This window comes from Anas platyrhynchos, chromosome 3 (assembly GCF_047663525.1).
Source record: "Anas platyrhynchos isolate ZD024472 breed Pekin duck chromosome 3, IASCAAS_PekinDuck_T2T, whole genome shotgun sequence".
Classification (NCBI taxonomy): Eukaryota; Metazoa; Chordata; class Aves; order Anseriformes; family Anatidae; genus Anas; species Anas platyrhynchos.
In genome coordinates, this window is record NC_092589.1 from 62,048,074 (window position 1) to 62,065,063 (window position 16,990).

A 16,990-nucleotide genomic window follows, 5' to 3' on the forward strand; every position below is an offset into this window, starting at 1 on the left:
CTATTGATAATTAAACTGTTCAGATATGATAATTTCACTGTTTCCACAAGCAATCTCCATATTTAATTAACTTTTCCATTAGGAAATTTCTCTTTGATTTGCAACCTACACATGCAATTAAATCATCACTTATTGTCATACCTCCCATCAGTGTGGAGAAAGATTCTTTCTTTCCCCTTTGCAATAGTTTCATACCTGCTTTGTTAGTATGTCCTCTCCACATACCCTAAACCCCGCCCCAGGCTTTTCAGTTTCTTCTCACAAGCTCCTTAGTTCTAGATCTATGATTCATAGTGCTCTTCTCTTGCCTTTTTTTTTTTTTTTTTTTTTCAGCTGGAAGAGGGTTATGATTGCAAAAACTGTTGCACGTATTAACTGTTGAACGAGGATGAGATTTCATTATGTGCAAGCAAAAACTACAGTTTTTTTCCTGTGCTCAGCATAGTGCAGAGTTCACTGAGATGAAAAGTAGATCTTGTACTCAAAAGAGTTTGCGTGTTCCTGATGTGGATGTAACTCTATCCACACTGCTGTTAGGAAGGAAATCATGGTGCAGGACTCCTTCCACAGAGCCTCCAAAGACTTTACTTCACTCTCTACCCCCTCTGGCACAATGTTGGCGTGATTTCATAATGCTCCTTCCTTTGGCCTGAGTGCAATCTCAATAACTGAAGCCAACATATACAGGCTGTATGACAGATGACATTAATTCCAGAGGCTGTTCAATGTTATGTTGTTTTGAGGCTACTTTGTGCCTTGACTTTTTTTAAAGGATTCGAGGCATTTCTGTGTCAAGGGATGAGCTAAAGCTAATTAACAGGTAATAGAGATAATTGATTTTCCTGACACTTTATATTTTTAGTTTTTAACTTCTTTTCACAAGCTTTTTCACTTGTGAAAATCATTAAGGAGATGAATTGTAATACTTTTGTAAATGAAGTGTCAATCTCCTTGTTATACGAGATATCACAGGTATTGAAATTAAGCATTCTTACATTAATAAATCGTAAATCACAAAACCTGCCAAAATTATCTGTCATTGTAGGCTGTGTCATATCTCACAAGAATGGTAACTTTTCTTATGCTGCAAGACAATTTGGGATCTGATTTCCAAATGCCATGAATTTCCAAACTTTACACAAGCCTGTTCTGTTGTATGCTAGCAATAGGATATGGCATCCATCAGCCCAGCTTCTTTTGGTACCAGTTTTCATTACCCTCAGTGATATACTATGATTGCAGGTAAGCTTCTGTTTCTGAGGCTTTTATTCAGTATTGGAAACTTTATGCCTTTGGGAATAACCAAAAGGAAGCTGAATTTGGATTATTACTGACATAAACAACTTTAAACATGCATGTTTTAAATAACAATGTAAGAGTAAATTGTTTTGAATCCATTCAATACAGACAAAGAATTATTGATAATGCAGTGTAGTCAGAATAGATAAAAGAATAATTTTCTTACCTATTTTGGTTGCACTGTAAATATTTTCAATAGGAAAAGCTCCTCCTAAGCTGTATAACAAGACTTTTGCAAGTGCTGGGATAAGCTGGGTTGTTGTTACCAACACATTTACACAGTTACTCCTAAAAAGAGAGAAATAATTTAAATTTGAATAGTTTAAAATCATTACCCAAATGCTGATGAAGTGAACCAGCTGTAGAGCATATTTTCAAGATTCCTCTACATTTACTTTCACTCACAGGGTTTTGCTATTCAGCACCATCACTTCCAGAAAAATATACATAAACATTTTGGCAAAATCCTTTAAGACTTATGTTGGCATGATTTGCAGGAAGTATTCCATGCTGATTTATGAAAACCAGGTCCTTGAAGATGAGTCCATTGAAATAGACATATAAGATCACTAACTGCCTCTGAGAATAGACGTCTCAATGACTTCAAAGCATCATTTTCCTGCTGGTGATTACTTGGCACTAGCTACCAGCCAAACTGAAGTGTTAGGAGAAAGAAGAAATACCATTTGTTACTCCTGTCTTGAGGGAAAATAAATGGCCAGTATACATTTCTGCACACTGACATCACTTTCTTCATGTTTCAAGAATAAGAGTTTTTCTGAGAAAAGGGAGAGAAGATAACATTGAATGGAGTGGTTGAAAAGTTGAATGGAGAAGCTGAGTTAGCTTTTACACAACAGAAAACTGAAGGCCAGGCCATTGCAGACACAACAGTATGACTGTGATGTGAACATGGAGCTGAGAGCCACTAGTTGTGACTTTTGATCCTGGTCCTTCCAAAAGCTCCAAGCAAGACCACAGGGTGCTATTTCTGTGTTAATGTATCTCAGCTTCCTGTCAGTAACATTTAGGTAATGTTTAGCTGCCTCATGGGTATATTTTCTGAAGATTTATAACTGTACAATTCTTTGAGACAAGATAAAAGACTATTATTTAACCGAGCAAGTGATAACTCTTCCAACAAATTCATCTTCGAAAGCTCAACGGATCTTTACTATACAGTGTTTTTCTGAAGATTAGCAATTTGGAAAGAAATGCAGAGCTACATATGGTAGCGTACACAATTTTCATTTAACATTTTTTTGTTAAAAAAAAATTGTTTAACTTTTTTTTTTTCTTGAGGTGCTTACGACTGTTAAAAAAATAAAGAATGGCTGAGAAGCTTATTGCAAAAGTAATTACATTTAAAGTCATTTTCAGCATCTTTTCATGTTTGCTCTTTTAATTTAATGCTGATTGCTTTTTCCCAGACTTATTCAGAAGGCAAGATGGCTTAACATTGCTCTTACATTACAGTTTTAAACCATTTTTATTGGGGGGGGGGGAATTTCTAATGAAATACATATTAATATTGAAATACATATTAAATGAGTAATCAGCAGCATTGCTCACAGCTTTATTACTTCAGAAGAACAATTGATTTTATGTCTCATGACTGGGAACCCAGAATTTTATCTCAGTTGTAGCATCAAACAAAGATATTAATTCTTCTGAAAACTTTTATATATGCTTAATCATACTGATTAATTTGGAACAACTGAAAGAAAATGATTTTGTGTTCTGGGATTTATATAGTATTTAGGTACCACTGCAAATAGGCATGAACATTGAAGCCCAGAACAGAAACCTGGAGTTCAGAGGATGTTGCCTGCAAGATAATAAAGGGTGGCTCACAATTTTAAAATACTCTTTCAATGTACACAGGAACATATACCACATTTTGAAAGACTTTTCATACTAGTAAATGCTGGAATCACAGAAAATGAAATCAATTTCCGTAGAATCTTTCCTATGTCCTGTTCAAAAGTCATGTTAGCCTTATACTGTTCTTTGAACGTACTAGTGCATTGTAACCTAAAATGTCAGAAATAGACATTGCATATCCAAAGCTAAAAAATATATATATATATATTTTTAATAGTAGACTCAATACATACCTTGTGCTGATAATTGATAATGATTTAAGTGCATTTGTTAGCCAGGAGTCTGTCAGAGCTTCAATCTCTGCTCTTAATTGCAACCATGCATCTCTTTTAGCAGGTCCCAGGAGTCCTTTTATGTAAAAAAGCAAGAAAATAAATAAAATTAAATTCTGTATTACTTGGAATGTATATATTTTTGCTATTTGTTTCAATTTTACATTTCACCACAATATGAAAAAACATCATCCTATTATTTTTCATATATAGAGTATACATGACTATGTTCAAAGTGTACTTCTAAAAAGTACATATTTTTCAAACCAATCTTGGATTTTTTCAATCTTGGATGCATTAGGAGATTCTATAAGAAAAACTTAGTAAACCTATGTATATTAATGATTCAAGTATTCTTAATATATAAAAACTCCATTCATGACATAAATGAAGGGCAAGGCAGAACAATTAAAAGCCGTCCAACTATTACTACCCTTTGCTCTTGTTGCTTTATCCTGTGGCATTTAAAGACTCTGAACTACTAAACATAAAATATACATATGCCAGATTTAGGTAATTTAGAAAATCATTAAGCTAACGACTAATTCACTGTCCATGTTAGTAGACTGCTACCCATTTCTGAGAAAGGGCAAGCAATAGTAAAAGAACACCAAGCTAGTTTTGCTGAAGGTGAGATTTCCCTTGAGTTTCAGGTTGCTCTGAAATAAATTTCATCTGAGTTGAAAAAGTCTATGTTGTTGAATGGGAGAGTGTTCACTTCGATTGCTTCCTGGTTGGATTGGCCTTGTTTCATCTTCAACTGTGGCTTTAGAAATATTCCCTATTCTCTCAGTCTCTTCTTGAGGTAGTCCTATTGATTAGGACTTCTTGAGGTAGACCTATTTCCTTCCTCAGAAGAGGCCTCTGCAAGTTGCACAGGACTCTCTAGGACAGATTCTTGCCACTAGGCTGCTATGATTTCTTAAAGGCTTGCTGGCACTTACATGAGTGAGTACATGAATGAAACTAGTAAGAGAAGAGTTCCTGTCCCAAAAGAAAGTGGATTTCTTGCAAACAAAATTAACTGTGTATGCTATAGAGTTAACAAAAGGGACTAGTGGTATGGCAATGTTAGAGTTTTTTTTGCATCCACTAGAGAAAACAGACTAGCAGGTGCAGAGCAGAGAATTAAGCAGCAAGTATGTTGTTACCAACTGGTTCAAGAAATTGTAGGACGTAAAAGAAGACCAGCCAGAAGTAGTTTGTACTGTGGAAATTACACAACCTCTTTCCTAGAGTAACAACTTGTTTGATGTAGAATAAGTGTCTCTTTACCAAAAGTAAGTCAGGAGGATGTAGGTACAACTAATCTAGATCTGAAGGAGAAAAGGGACCTCTGTGCAAATAAAATGGAAGCCTGCCTTGCTTCTCCATCTCTGGTTCTCCTGCACAACAGCACAATGTTGGATCTGTCCGTACAGTCAGGGACTTTCAATAGCTCAAGATCCAGTCAAGTAATTTTCTATTCACTCTGTGGCTTGCAAGGCAATTTCATTTGGCAAAAGTTCATTGCCATGAAGTTGAACCCAACCAGCATTCTAAATTGTTTGTGACAATTAAACTCACCTCCTATGTTGTTCTTGTAAGTATTATACAACTCTTTTACTCTTCTGTAACGGAAAGCCAGCTTCCTCATCCAGTCAACCCCTCCTCTTACACCTGTTGGCAGACAAAGGTTTGCACTACTTGCAGCTGCATGGAAGCCATCAGTTGCAAAACTGTAGGTACTGCAAACACCCAAAATACAGTAAAAATAAATACAATGTACTCCTGTAAATACTTAATGTATTTAATCTTTAAAGAAAAAAAATAAAAAAGAAAAAGTAAATGCTCTATCTTACCTTAGGTCTTGTCCATTATCATCAGAAGAAACATCATCTATGTGAACTTGATCACATTCCTGTTGAAAAAAAAAAAACATCAAATGATAAATTATTTTAAAGGAGAATGTGTTCACCATATGCTCAATACAGATGAAAATATGATCGTTGCAGGCCACTAACTAAACCAGAAGATGGCAGTGTATGCACACTTACAGCTTTTTACCACCATCAATTTCCTTAAAACAATACAACCTTTAATTCCTGTGCTGTATAAATTATCAGTTAAAACAGGCCTTTAGAAAAGTGCTCTGTAATTTTAGTGTGACTTTCCATAAAAAAATATTTAAATTGAAAAAAGGACAATTACAATTCACTCCTGTAGTCTCTGTAGCACACCAATAGTCCAAAATCATTGTAAGCTTATTCCCCTGCTCTCTAAAAGCTAGTGATGATGAACCTTAAAAGGCATGTAATTTGTGTTGAGTGTCTTGGAGTTTGGATGCTTATCAGATTCTTGTCTTGATTTATCCAAATGATTGTGGCTGGGAAATTGCAGACAATCAAGTGGTCCTGGAGAACTTGACTAACTTGACTATTTCCTGGTTTCAAAAGGGATGGAAGTAATTCCTGGGAACTGAGGTACACTGAAAACCTGACCCCTCCACTCGCCACCCCCTCCCCCCCCCCCCCCCCCCCCCAGTCTGTTTTTATGATTGGGTAGCTATTAAATATCATTTTCTGCACAAAAGTTACAGGAGAAAGATAGGAAAATGCAGGAGAAGCACAAATAAATAAAAAACTCAAGCCACCATGCAACAGTAAATACAAGCAGGAATCGTATTACTAATTTCTGTAGTTGCTAGCAGCAATAACCTACCCCAAAGACACACTGGAAATTCAGTATTCAGAGACTTTACATTACTGTATGGAAGTGATTTTTAAAAATAAAAATTAAAATTAAAATAGCTGTTATTAACATAATCCTATTTTTTTATGAAAAAGTTCAAGGATGTATTTACATACAAATGACTCCTCAGCTAGTGTTTTCCAATTTAGTCTCACCATAAGACAAAGGAAGCTGCACTTTCAAAATGAACAGTTTAATGCTTCAAATAGTCATTTGAGTCATCTACTTCAAACAATATTTCTCGCAAGCAACTACCATTTCTGTCTAAAACTTTGTTTGCTTTTCCCTGAATGAAAACATCAGTAGACTTTTATCCACATGAAGTTAAAAAAAATAGCAATTTGTGTATAAAATAAACACATACTTCATTTTAATACAAGTGATCATAATTAAAAAGTATGTACCAAGTCTAAAAGAATTAATGGCCAAATTGAGCTCAGCTTAACACATTAAGACAAGCATGAAAGACCTGCATTCAAGGAAGAAAAATGAATCATTCTTCTCCCCACTGGAGAAATAGAAGTTTTTGGTTTGTCTAAGAAGATTAGCTTGAGCTTTAGAATATTTTAAAGAAGGTGCTTTTGGATGTAAATAGCAGATGAAAAGAGAAAGAAAAAGGGAAGTGACAGCTGAAATAAAAGATTCATTCCTTTATCCTAATTTATTATTTACACTCAAGAAAAAAAAAAAAAAAAAAAAAAAAAAAAAAAAAAAGCAACTGGACTCCACCCAGTGTGGAAAAGAAGCTCAAAAATCAGATGAAAGGTCCCACTGGGAAAAAAAATCTAACTTGATATTTTTCAATATCTGAGCAGCATCTGGTTTCCTAATCACCTTGACTGATTACACTGGAGCTGGTCAAAGCATGAGATAGTTCTAGAAGTTTAAAAAATGGTCCTGTGTATTTGAACATGTACTAATTAAATGGAGAGTACACAGAAGTCTTCATGGATAAGAAGGACTTCCTGTGCTGTTTGGGTTTTGTTAAGCTGTTCAGCTATATTGTTCCAGCCTTGAAAATTACAGATAACTGTTCCACTGACAATTTAATTAAGTTTAATACGAGTGGGTGGCAAAGGCTCAGCTGTTCACTTTTACTTTTTTATCTAACAATTTTTTCATTGGCTTCAGCAACAGAAGAAGAAGGAAACATGATTGTTTGCCTCTTATTCCTGAAATAAAGTTGCTAAGTTTTCAGCCATATGAAAGGATCTAAATCAACAACATCCCGTACCTTCCTCCTTTTTCCCCTTTCTCTTCTCCCCTAAGATCTATTGCTCACCTCCTAAGCAATATGGCAATACTCATTTGCTGACCAACAGTAAACTCATGTGCCCCCCACTTTTCGCATCATTTTATTTTGTCCTGTTTACTTCATCAACTTCAAGTAAAATGATTACATTTTACTTGGGGTGAAAAAAAAGAAAAAAAAAAAAAGAAGAAAAGAAAAAGATGAAAGAGGAAGAAGAAGAGGAAAAGGAAAAGGAAAGGGAAAAGGAAAAGGAAAAGGAAAAGGAAAGAGAAAAAAGAAAAAGAAAAAGAAAAAGAAAAAGAAAAAGAAAAAGAAAAAGAAAAAGAAAAAGAAAAAGAAAAAGAAAAAGAAAAAGAAAAAGAAAAAGAAAAAGAAAAAGAAAAAGAAAAAGAAAAAGAAAAAGAAAAAGAAAAAGAAAAAGAAAAAGAAAAAGAAAAAGAAAAAGAAAAAGAAAAAGAAAAAGAAAAAGAAAAAGGAAAAGCAGGCAGCTTAAGCAGAGTGGAGGTAGTTCTCATCAACTGGTGGCACAACACTAAATCTGAATTGCTTGTAAAAGAGACCAAATAGTTGAGGGGAGGAGGAAAGGAAAGATCTCTGTCAATGTTAAAGTGAAATCCTTTTCACAGCAGCTACAGTATTGACTATACTCAAGTCACAAGTCAGTGCAAGGTCAAAACTAAGAAAGAAAAATATATGTCATAATACTGAGTGTACAGGATAGGAATCTAGGTATAATAACAGGCTTTTGCTTGAAGCAGTACCAATTTAAATTATATCTCAGAGCAGTCAGTTCTTTGCAGCAAGTTTTAGAGACTGAAAATTTGAGAGTGCAGAATCAACAAATCACCCTTAAAATATTCGTGTTGAATATTTTATGCTTTCTCAGATTATACAGAAATCTCCCTTTTTATGTATTTGCTTCATTTTCTGTTAAAAACAGTTTGACCTGCCTCCCAAGTTTTAGGACTTATTTATATCTATTTTTTCTCCCTCATTTCCATTTCTCATGAGAAAACAGAACAAAACAAAACAAAACCTTCCTTAGAATATGATACGATTATGATATAAATGGAAATGTAATTCAGTCTGTTTGAAATAAATATACTTTTCTTACACTGATGATAGAGTTGGAAGATTCATGTCCAAATTCATGCTTGCAAACTGTAGAAACTGTTTTGTGGGTGTGCATAGCATGTTTTATCAATATTTCTAAAAGCTGCCTTAAAATTAATACTGAGATAAGAACAAAAACTTCCTTCTATTCCTTACCTGGTTGAGAACAGAATGCTTTACTCTGGCTATTGTTACTGATCTTAGTCCCAGCTCTAAACATTGTTTAGGCACATGAACTTTCTAGAGCACCAGACTCCTATTTTCATGGCAAAATACCAACTGCCCTCCCAAGTGATACTTCTCAAACTAACTAAAATTTATACACTGAGAATGAAATAGCTGGAGAACAGCCTAGGCTGAAATAAAACTGCAGCTTGGCTGATTAGGACATGGGTTACTGGGTCAGTGGGGAATGTCTCAACAGATTGGAATTTCTGCATCAGCAGTCATTGTAGTGAGACAGATTTGCATAAAGGAAGGAAAACTTTATTTTTGTATGTGATAACTTCCAATAACTTGGTTGTTATTACTAAACCTTGGTATGCAGTGCTTGTAACCTAGACAGAAAGAGAAAAAAGGGGAGCCTAGAAGATGCTGTGACTGAAATATAAAGGAATACAAAGGAATATAAATTCACTAGTACATTACAATTGCCAAATCCAGAGACATGGTTTATTGTGGGATGTAAATGAAAGCAAGGCAGAAGGTATGAGACCTAATGGCTCAGCACTAGAAAAGAGAGATGAAGAAAGTATAAGTAATCTCAATAATCTGTCTACTGAAAAAAAATAAAAAAAGAAAAACATATATCCAGTGAGAACTGAAGGTCTCATGTCTTGATGACAATGACTATCAGCAGATCATCACCAAGATCATAGCCTACCTCCCTCCTCCTGTGGGAGGATGGAGGAAGGAAAGCAGAGAGAGAAAGAGAACTGGGTAACTGGGGAATTCTCAGTTGGTCATCGTGTAGATACACTGTAATATTTAGTGCTTAGAAATGGCCATGTGCTCTGCAAACGTGTTTAAACAGACAGATCTAATCATCTGCATATTAAAGGATGCATCTATGTACTTTGGCACAAGATGCCATGCTTCAAAGTAAAAAGCTTGGAATTTTGGTAATCTTATAATAGTTCTGAAACAAAGCTGAATTCCAAGCTAGAAAAGACCTAATTGCATATAGAAATGTAATCAAATCTAATAAATCAAACTGATTACGAAATTTTAAAAGAGCATCCCCAAGGACATTTTCTTGATTTATCTAAAACTGAAAACTATCAGGGTAATGTTCAAGCTCTGGAATGAACTGGTGTATGAATTTTTACACAGGATATTAAAACCATTCTATGAAGAATATACAAAAGATGATGACTCAGATTTGAGAGTCACCTATGAAAGCTGAATTGGAGATCTACAAATAAAATAAATAAAGAATGGAATGAAGCTTCAATGGCCATAACCAAGAATAAAGTATATAAAGAGGTCAAAGATCCATTTTGCTGAACTCTTCCTCTTGAATGCAGCACAAGCTTGAAGAAATCTGGGCACATGCTACTGAAAGGCTTAAAGTTCATTGGGTGTCACATGAAATCTGAACATGCAAGGGCAAAGGTCTGCTAAAAAGAAATTTAAGCAATGCTTTGAAAAATTGATTTGGAATCTATCCCTGGTACAGGGCACTAGAAAGAGAACATTCACTGAATGCACTTGCATTGTCAAGTGATGACTCACTTAGACTGCAATAAAACACCGACTGGTGAAGGCATATCCAGGGTTTTACTGTCTTATGTTTCTGCTGCTGGAAAGAGGAAGTACAGTGCAGATATAGGGTGAAGTAGATCCTAGTTTCTTGACATGAAAAGAGCTGAGAACAAGTAAGGTCTGCAGGGCACGACAAGGACTTCAGCGTGGTGCTTTTCCCACTGCCCACAGCTGACAAAGGAACAAAAGTTTTTTTTTTTTTTTTTGTATTCATTCACCAAAGACCTTTCTCTAGCATTTTACACAAAACCTCAAAGTCTTCCACCTGCTGTTAGTGGAGAAATATCTGTACACAGAGGGAAATCAGGGATCCACTGTGACTAAGACAACAACTGATTTAGGTGAGGGGAAGGTCTGAAAAGTCTGCAGTTCAATTTAAGAGCTGTTTTTCATCCACTGTCTGTTCCACAAAATAAATAAAGAGATAAATAAACACAGCTGTAAGGCTGCCACATTCCACTTTAGCACATACAGACTTCTGGAGTGAAACAAAATGTCTGTGAAGCACTGCCGATGGGCCCACTCCCCAGGCAGTTGTCCCTTTGGCTGTCCATCTGCGTGCTTCCCACAGGCAAGTGATCCCCAGTGGTTGCTCCCCAGGAACAAGCCTCTCCCTTTTCTGACCAGATGCCAAGTGGCACACCCTGGGTATGTTGTGACAAAACGTGTGGTCTCCTGGTTACCTCAGGAAGAAAACGTGGGCAACCAGGAGGCTCCACATTGTCAGGATGTGACACACTACATTCTGGATATTTGAAAGCCTGCCAGATCTAAAATTTTGCATGGGAACTTCTCTCCAGATTTTCCCCTTTTATCTGGAAGGGAAATAAATAAGTAAAAGATGAAAAAAATCTACAAGCTAGATAGTAAAGGATTTGATACCCAACAGGATTTGATATGCAGAGACAATGTCTGGATTGACCAAACTTCTATCTGTAATACTTCCAGAAACCTGGTGATGAGTGTCTCCCAAGTGCATGGGACAGTGAAGAACCTAAACAAAGATGTAGTTGTGTTATTGATCATGGCTTACTCAAAGTCTCTGAAAGGAATACAGGGTCATAAATTAAATTACTGGGAAGGTAACCAAAAAAGTATGGAATTGAATCAGATGTATAAATGGTGTTTTGAATCTTTAGACTCACAAAATTTATAAATAACTGTTCTCTTCAATGCTTACAAGTTCTTTAGTCTTTTTAACAAAAAAATAAATAAATCCAGAAATTTCTTAACTAAGTTCAGAAAGGCCTCTTTGTTAGTTTATCTGGAAATAGAGACTTTATTATTCCATAAACCTTAATTTTTATTCCATAAACCATTTTGGCATTTTCCAGAATGAGCCATTCCTGTCTGTAATCTTTCACTTGAAACTCACAGTATTCTTCAGGGGGTAGAGAAGAGGAGAAGATGACCTGCACATAAGCTTCTATATTCTAATAGAAAGGTTTGGACACTGGTGGTAAGAAGAAAATTGAGATGTGACCTCAGTTTCTACAGCATTGGAGATGACACAGTCACAGTTCACTAATGTTGCGGTCTTTGAGATAAATGAAGAATATTCTATCTTTGGGCAAGAAGGATGGCCAAAAGGATACTCAGGAGTGTGAAGAGAATAGTGCAGTCTCTTAGATCAGATGATGCCACCCCCTCAAAGCGAATGTAGAGAACTTCAAGAGAAAGAATGGGAGACACTTACATCTCTCCTGGAAATCACTGCAGAAAAATCTAAATCCATAGGCATTGAAAAGATGGCCATAGGAGAAAGATCTTTATTGGAGAGGAAGGTGTAGTTTGCAGATTACACATGTCATGGAAGGAGTCTGGTGCCACAGAAACTCACCGCCACCTGGCTAACACCTCTCTGATTAGCATATGACAAATCCGAAGTCTGGAAAGGCATATGGCATCACACATAACAAACAGTAATGCACAGCAAAACCGCTGTGTCAAAACCCCAGATATAACAGCATTTATATTCCTTCAATTCTTACCTCTAAATCGTTAAAAAATAAGTGTGTATCAGCAAGATTAAAAATCATTTCTTCCATTCGTAGTCCAAGGGTCACTGCCATTGGTGGATCCTTAAAAAACAGAAATCAAGGTTAGCTACTTAAATACCTTTAAGTTACATCATGACTTTAAAAAATGTTATATACAAAGTATTTTGAAAAATAACACTGCAACAAATTTCTCTAAAATCCTTTCAATATTAAGCTATTTTAGTATAACACTACAAGAAGAGTTTGCTGAACCTGTGTGAAAACATTCGGGGAACTGGGTATGTTGAATCATCTTTTTTGAATGCTGAGACTTTTGTAACCTGGCTAAACTATGGCAAAGGGAAAAATCTGGTGGCCCTGTGTAAACCTGCATAAATAAGGCTGTAAACAGGCAGGGTACTTTCCACTAAATATACCTAAGAGAAAATATATATTTATTAAAATAAAAAATATGCTATATTTTTCATCCCTGAGTCTTTTATAAAAATATATAAGTACCTTGATTGTCAGTTTGTGGGCAGAAGAAAAAAGAATCAAGAAGCTGTAACTGATTTTTCTGAGCCCATGTACATGGCAGAGGCTGGAACAAAATTATTCCATGTGATACCCAGTCCACCACACAATTCCTCTGGCCTCTTAGCTTATCTTCACAATTTTTGGATACATAGAAGTCCTCAACAAAGCCATGATAAACAGGATTAGGAAAGGTATTTTACCTCTACCATGTGATTTCTTTGTAACTGATTATCCTACCCATAGGAAGGTATAGGATTATCATAACCATAGGAAGGTATGGTTTATGTGGCCTTTTCAATTTCTAATGTTTCTGTTTTTAAAAAGTACAAAAGGCAGTCTGAACCCTTGTCCATTTCCCCAGACTGAGTTTCAAATAAATAAATCATCACTGCCTTACCTCTGCTTATGTGTATATAAGTTCTTCCCTAAACTCTGCTGCTCCAATATGCATCCTCACTGTGCTTTGTCCTTTCCGGTCTAAATATGTACTGTTCTCCTGTGCAGACAGGAGAATTCCCAGGATCTCGTGTATGGTTTTATTGCAGGTATTCTATGAAGTTCCTGCAAGCATCTTCTAAGTATTCTTAAGTATGTTTACAATCTATGGCACAATTCTTAAGGTACTCTACAGTAATGTGAAAGCATATGCAAATTTGATTTTGTTACAGATAATCTCTTCACTTATTTTGAAAAACAAGATTCCTGTCCCTGGATGGGATTCATTCAAAATGTTTCTATTTGTTTGTAGGTCAGCTTTCATTTTATCAAATCATGCTACTTCAGCAAGATACAAAAATTTCCTGTTTTGAAATGTTTGTCTAAGAAACTTTATTGCGCAGCAAATGTGAGGCATTTAATTTGATTTTGCTAGGCTTGCTAGGAAAGAGGTTGAGAAAAATTACATCATCTTACGTTTCTTTAAGGATAAGAGCACACATGGACAGTTTCTGATGCCTACCTGACAGCTGGTAACTACTTATTCCACTGCCTTAATCATCTGCCTGAGCTTGTGAGGTTCAGCTAACATTTTACACTTAAGATACTACAATATTTTTCAAAAGTGGTTATGATACTCTTCTCATTAAAACAAGAACAAAAATCTAAATTTCATAATTTAAAGTGATTGACACTTGTGAGTTTTTAGAAATCTTTTTTTTTTTTTTAATACCTTAATATTACAAGTCTAAAAGTTTACCAGTATGTTCCCATCTGGAAAAAAAGAAAAAGAAAAAAGAAGAAGAAGAGAAAAAAGAAGTAAAAAAACCCACCACCCCATTCAAAACCTCAAACGATCATTCATTAGTATTAGGATCAAAGGCTTCCCAATCAGGATCATACATCTGCTACTCTAGGGCTTCACAAAGACAGATTAAAAGATGGCTTCTGCCCTGAAGCACTTAAAAAACTAATGGTAAAATCTGAAACATAGACATATTTTGACCCTTGCTCATGAAAAAGTCAGACTTGAAGAGGAGAATAGCGTGTAAGAAATTGTAATGATCCAAAGTTAGATACAATGCTCTGGCACTGAAAGGAAATATTTTTATATTGACCTTTGAACTGGTCTAGACTATCTTTTAGAAGTAAAAACCAAAGGCAGTGCCTAGTAACGTAACTTCATCCCATACGTCTTCTGCAATCATGTTCACTGGATCTGAAAACCATGTGGGTGAAGGCAGCAGCAAGTGTAAAGGTCAGTTTTCCAAAGGGATGATTAAAGAACGCACGTCAGCAGATTTGCAAAAAATCATGTAAGATACTTAGAACACAAATCATAAAAATACTTTGGACTCATGAGATTCCTCATCAAGCCATAATGCTTTTATCAAAATGTCATCATGTATACACGTGTTCCTCTCTCCTTTCCCTTGCAGTTTCTTCTGTGCACAGTAAATTATGATTATTTTTTTTTCTCCTTAGATACAATATAATAAAGAGTTTTTGCAATGTTTTTTTGCCTTAGTCCTATGAACACTAAGGTATGTGCATAACTTTATGCACAGGTGGTAACTCATTATTATTTATGTGAGTTAAGTTACTCACTGGAGTGCTTCCAAGACTGGAATCTTAAACTTCTGATTCTCAGCCTCTTTTTTTCTCCTTCCTGGGAAGAAGTGGAGTGAAATGAGGAAATATGCTATAACATATTCCATTATAATCCAATTTATTTTTACAGAAACTACCAAATATGTATCACAATTTCCTGCTTTGCCTAGTATACTTGAAAGATATAAATATGACATAGCTTTTATTATTTTCTTATTAGTAGAACATTTGTAACCAACTATGCCTGACTTTATTACTGTTAAAATTAGATTTCCTACATTCCTGTTTTGACAAAGGCATGTGTAGGATATTGCCAGGTACTATATGTAAAATAAAATAAAACGAAGAGACTTCATTTCAGCTTAGCATGAAATCAGTCTGGGATCTCCCTGTAACAACTTCTACTAAGAAGAGTCACTGGAATTGAAATCTCAAGGCAGGAACAATTCCTCCTTGAATAAATTTGAACAAACATGCACTGCAACTGTTTAACAAGAATTAGACATCAAGTTCCAGCTCTTGCCATGTAAGTCCATCCTTTCACATAGAAAAATAAACAGAGGAAGCAGATTTATCAGTGTCTTGTGGTTTTAAAGTGTTTGCAGAATGTGGAGGAACATCCCAATCTTTATTTTACTGTCTTTCAACTCAAAGCAGGAGTTGCAGACTGACTCAAGTGGCAAAAAGAACTGAGTTGAAAAGAGAGAAATATGCAGCTGATATAGATTCAAGCACAGCAAACTGAGAAATTAAATGAAAGGCAGACTAAACTTCTGCCAAAATGTTGTTTTGTGCTACTCTGCATAAGCACATACTAAAGAGGAAATTAATAATAATAATAAATAATAATAAAGAAACTAAACAAAACAAATCTGGAAGTTTTACCCAGATAATTTGCAGAATAAACCAGCATAACTCTTTGGCCCTCAGAGGGGCCATCTGATTTTAGCCAGATATCACTAGCATGCAAAGGAAACAGGACCAGCTATGGCACTTCTGTATACCAAAATACCACTTTAGTTACATTATTTTGAAGGCACTAAACTGGAGCCAGACTGTCTGCCTTTGGACTTTTCTACTAGACTGGTCCATCCACTAGAATGCCTCCTGGGAGACTAGGTAAAAATATCCTGGGACAACCAATATTTATACGTTTTGACCAAGAGAAAAGTGGCTTGAATGAAGCCCCAAAAGCTCAGTGGTCATTATTGGAAGAAAACTATTTAATATTATTTTGGAAGGTCGGTTTTCAGCACAAGATGTTCAAAAATAACTTCATTTCTTGGAAAAATAAAATACAAACATAGCAAAGAATTTTATACAAAGCCTCACATGACAAGTAGGTAAACAGGCAGTCAGGTAGATTTATTCTGAGAGGAATTTGTATGCACGAAGCATTAAACATAAGCAAGAAATCAAACAAGTAAAATATATGAATAATGTTATAATAATAGATTTTCAATGGATGGCTGTCCCTGACAGACTTACAACAGCAGCAGTGACCCCTGGAACAAAAAAAAAAAAAAAAAAAAAAAAAAAAAAAAAAGTAGAATTTTTTAACTTATATACTAATATTTTTTAGTTTAAAGACACTTCCCTACATTACATAGGAATCCCAGATTTAAGTTCAGCTCTCACAATCTCATAGGGGATACTCGTTCCTGAAGAGTTTCACATAAGTGGTAATGGAGAAAGAGAATACATCTCTTAATAACCATATCTGGTGGCTGATGAAGGACAACTCACGTACTCCACAAGGAGTTTCTGTTCCGTGCTCTCCAGAAGGCAGTAGGAAAATGGACTCAGAGGTCTCAGACAATGAGGGAGTGAATGGAGAGCACAACTGGAAGTCATGAGAGATACATGATTAATATAGACGAACTAAAGCATGTTCATGAGTGAATTTGAGAGTGTCAACATGTGTGCTAATAGTGACAAAGTTTTTCCGTTTAATGACTAGAGAAGCAGTATGTGAGCAATAAAAACCTTCGGAGCCTGTTCAAGAGAAGTCTACAAGGTTAACATGGTCTCCCTGACAACTTCCTGGCATTTGCAATTCTATAAAAAATGTCAGGATGTGATCATGAAGTGTGGATTGGTTTTGATTTTGGCAC

At 35.5% G+C, this 16,990-nt stretch overlaps 1 protein-coding gene across 28 annotated transcripts in view; it reads right to left on the reverse strand.

Annotated features, from left to right (window-relative positions):
- Window positions 1–16,990, reverse strand: part of EYA4 (EYA transcriptional coactivator and phosphatase 4) — a 154,544-nt gene that overhangs the window by 3,456 nt on the left and 134,098 nt on the right. For 16 of the 28 annotated variants that reach the window (XM_038176297.2, XM_038176293.2, XM_038176292.2 and 13 more), the window contains 6 exons: window positions 16,627–16,719; window positions 12,306–12,395; window positions 5,297–5,355; window positions 5,022–5,182; window positions 3,417–3,531; window positions 1,466–1,587 (listed from right to left, as the gene is read on the reverse strand). In XM_038176297.2, the coding sequence (XP_038032225.1) occupies window positions 1,466–1,587; window positions 3,417–3,531; window positions 5,022–5,182; window positions 5,297–5,355; window positions 12,306–12,395; window positions 16,627–16,719 (640 nt within the window). The remainder of the gene's footprint in view (window positions 1–1,465; window positions 1,588–3,416; window positions 3,532–5,021; window positions 5,183–5,296; window positions 5,356–12,305; window positions 12,396–16,626; window positions 16,720–16,990) is intronic. The other 12 variants (XM_038176305.2, XM_038176303.2, XM_038176299.2 and 9 more) reach the window with 1 other exon arrangement.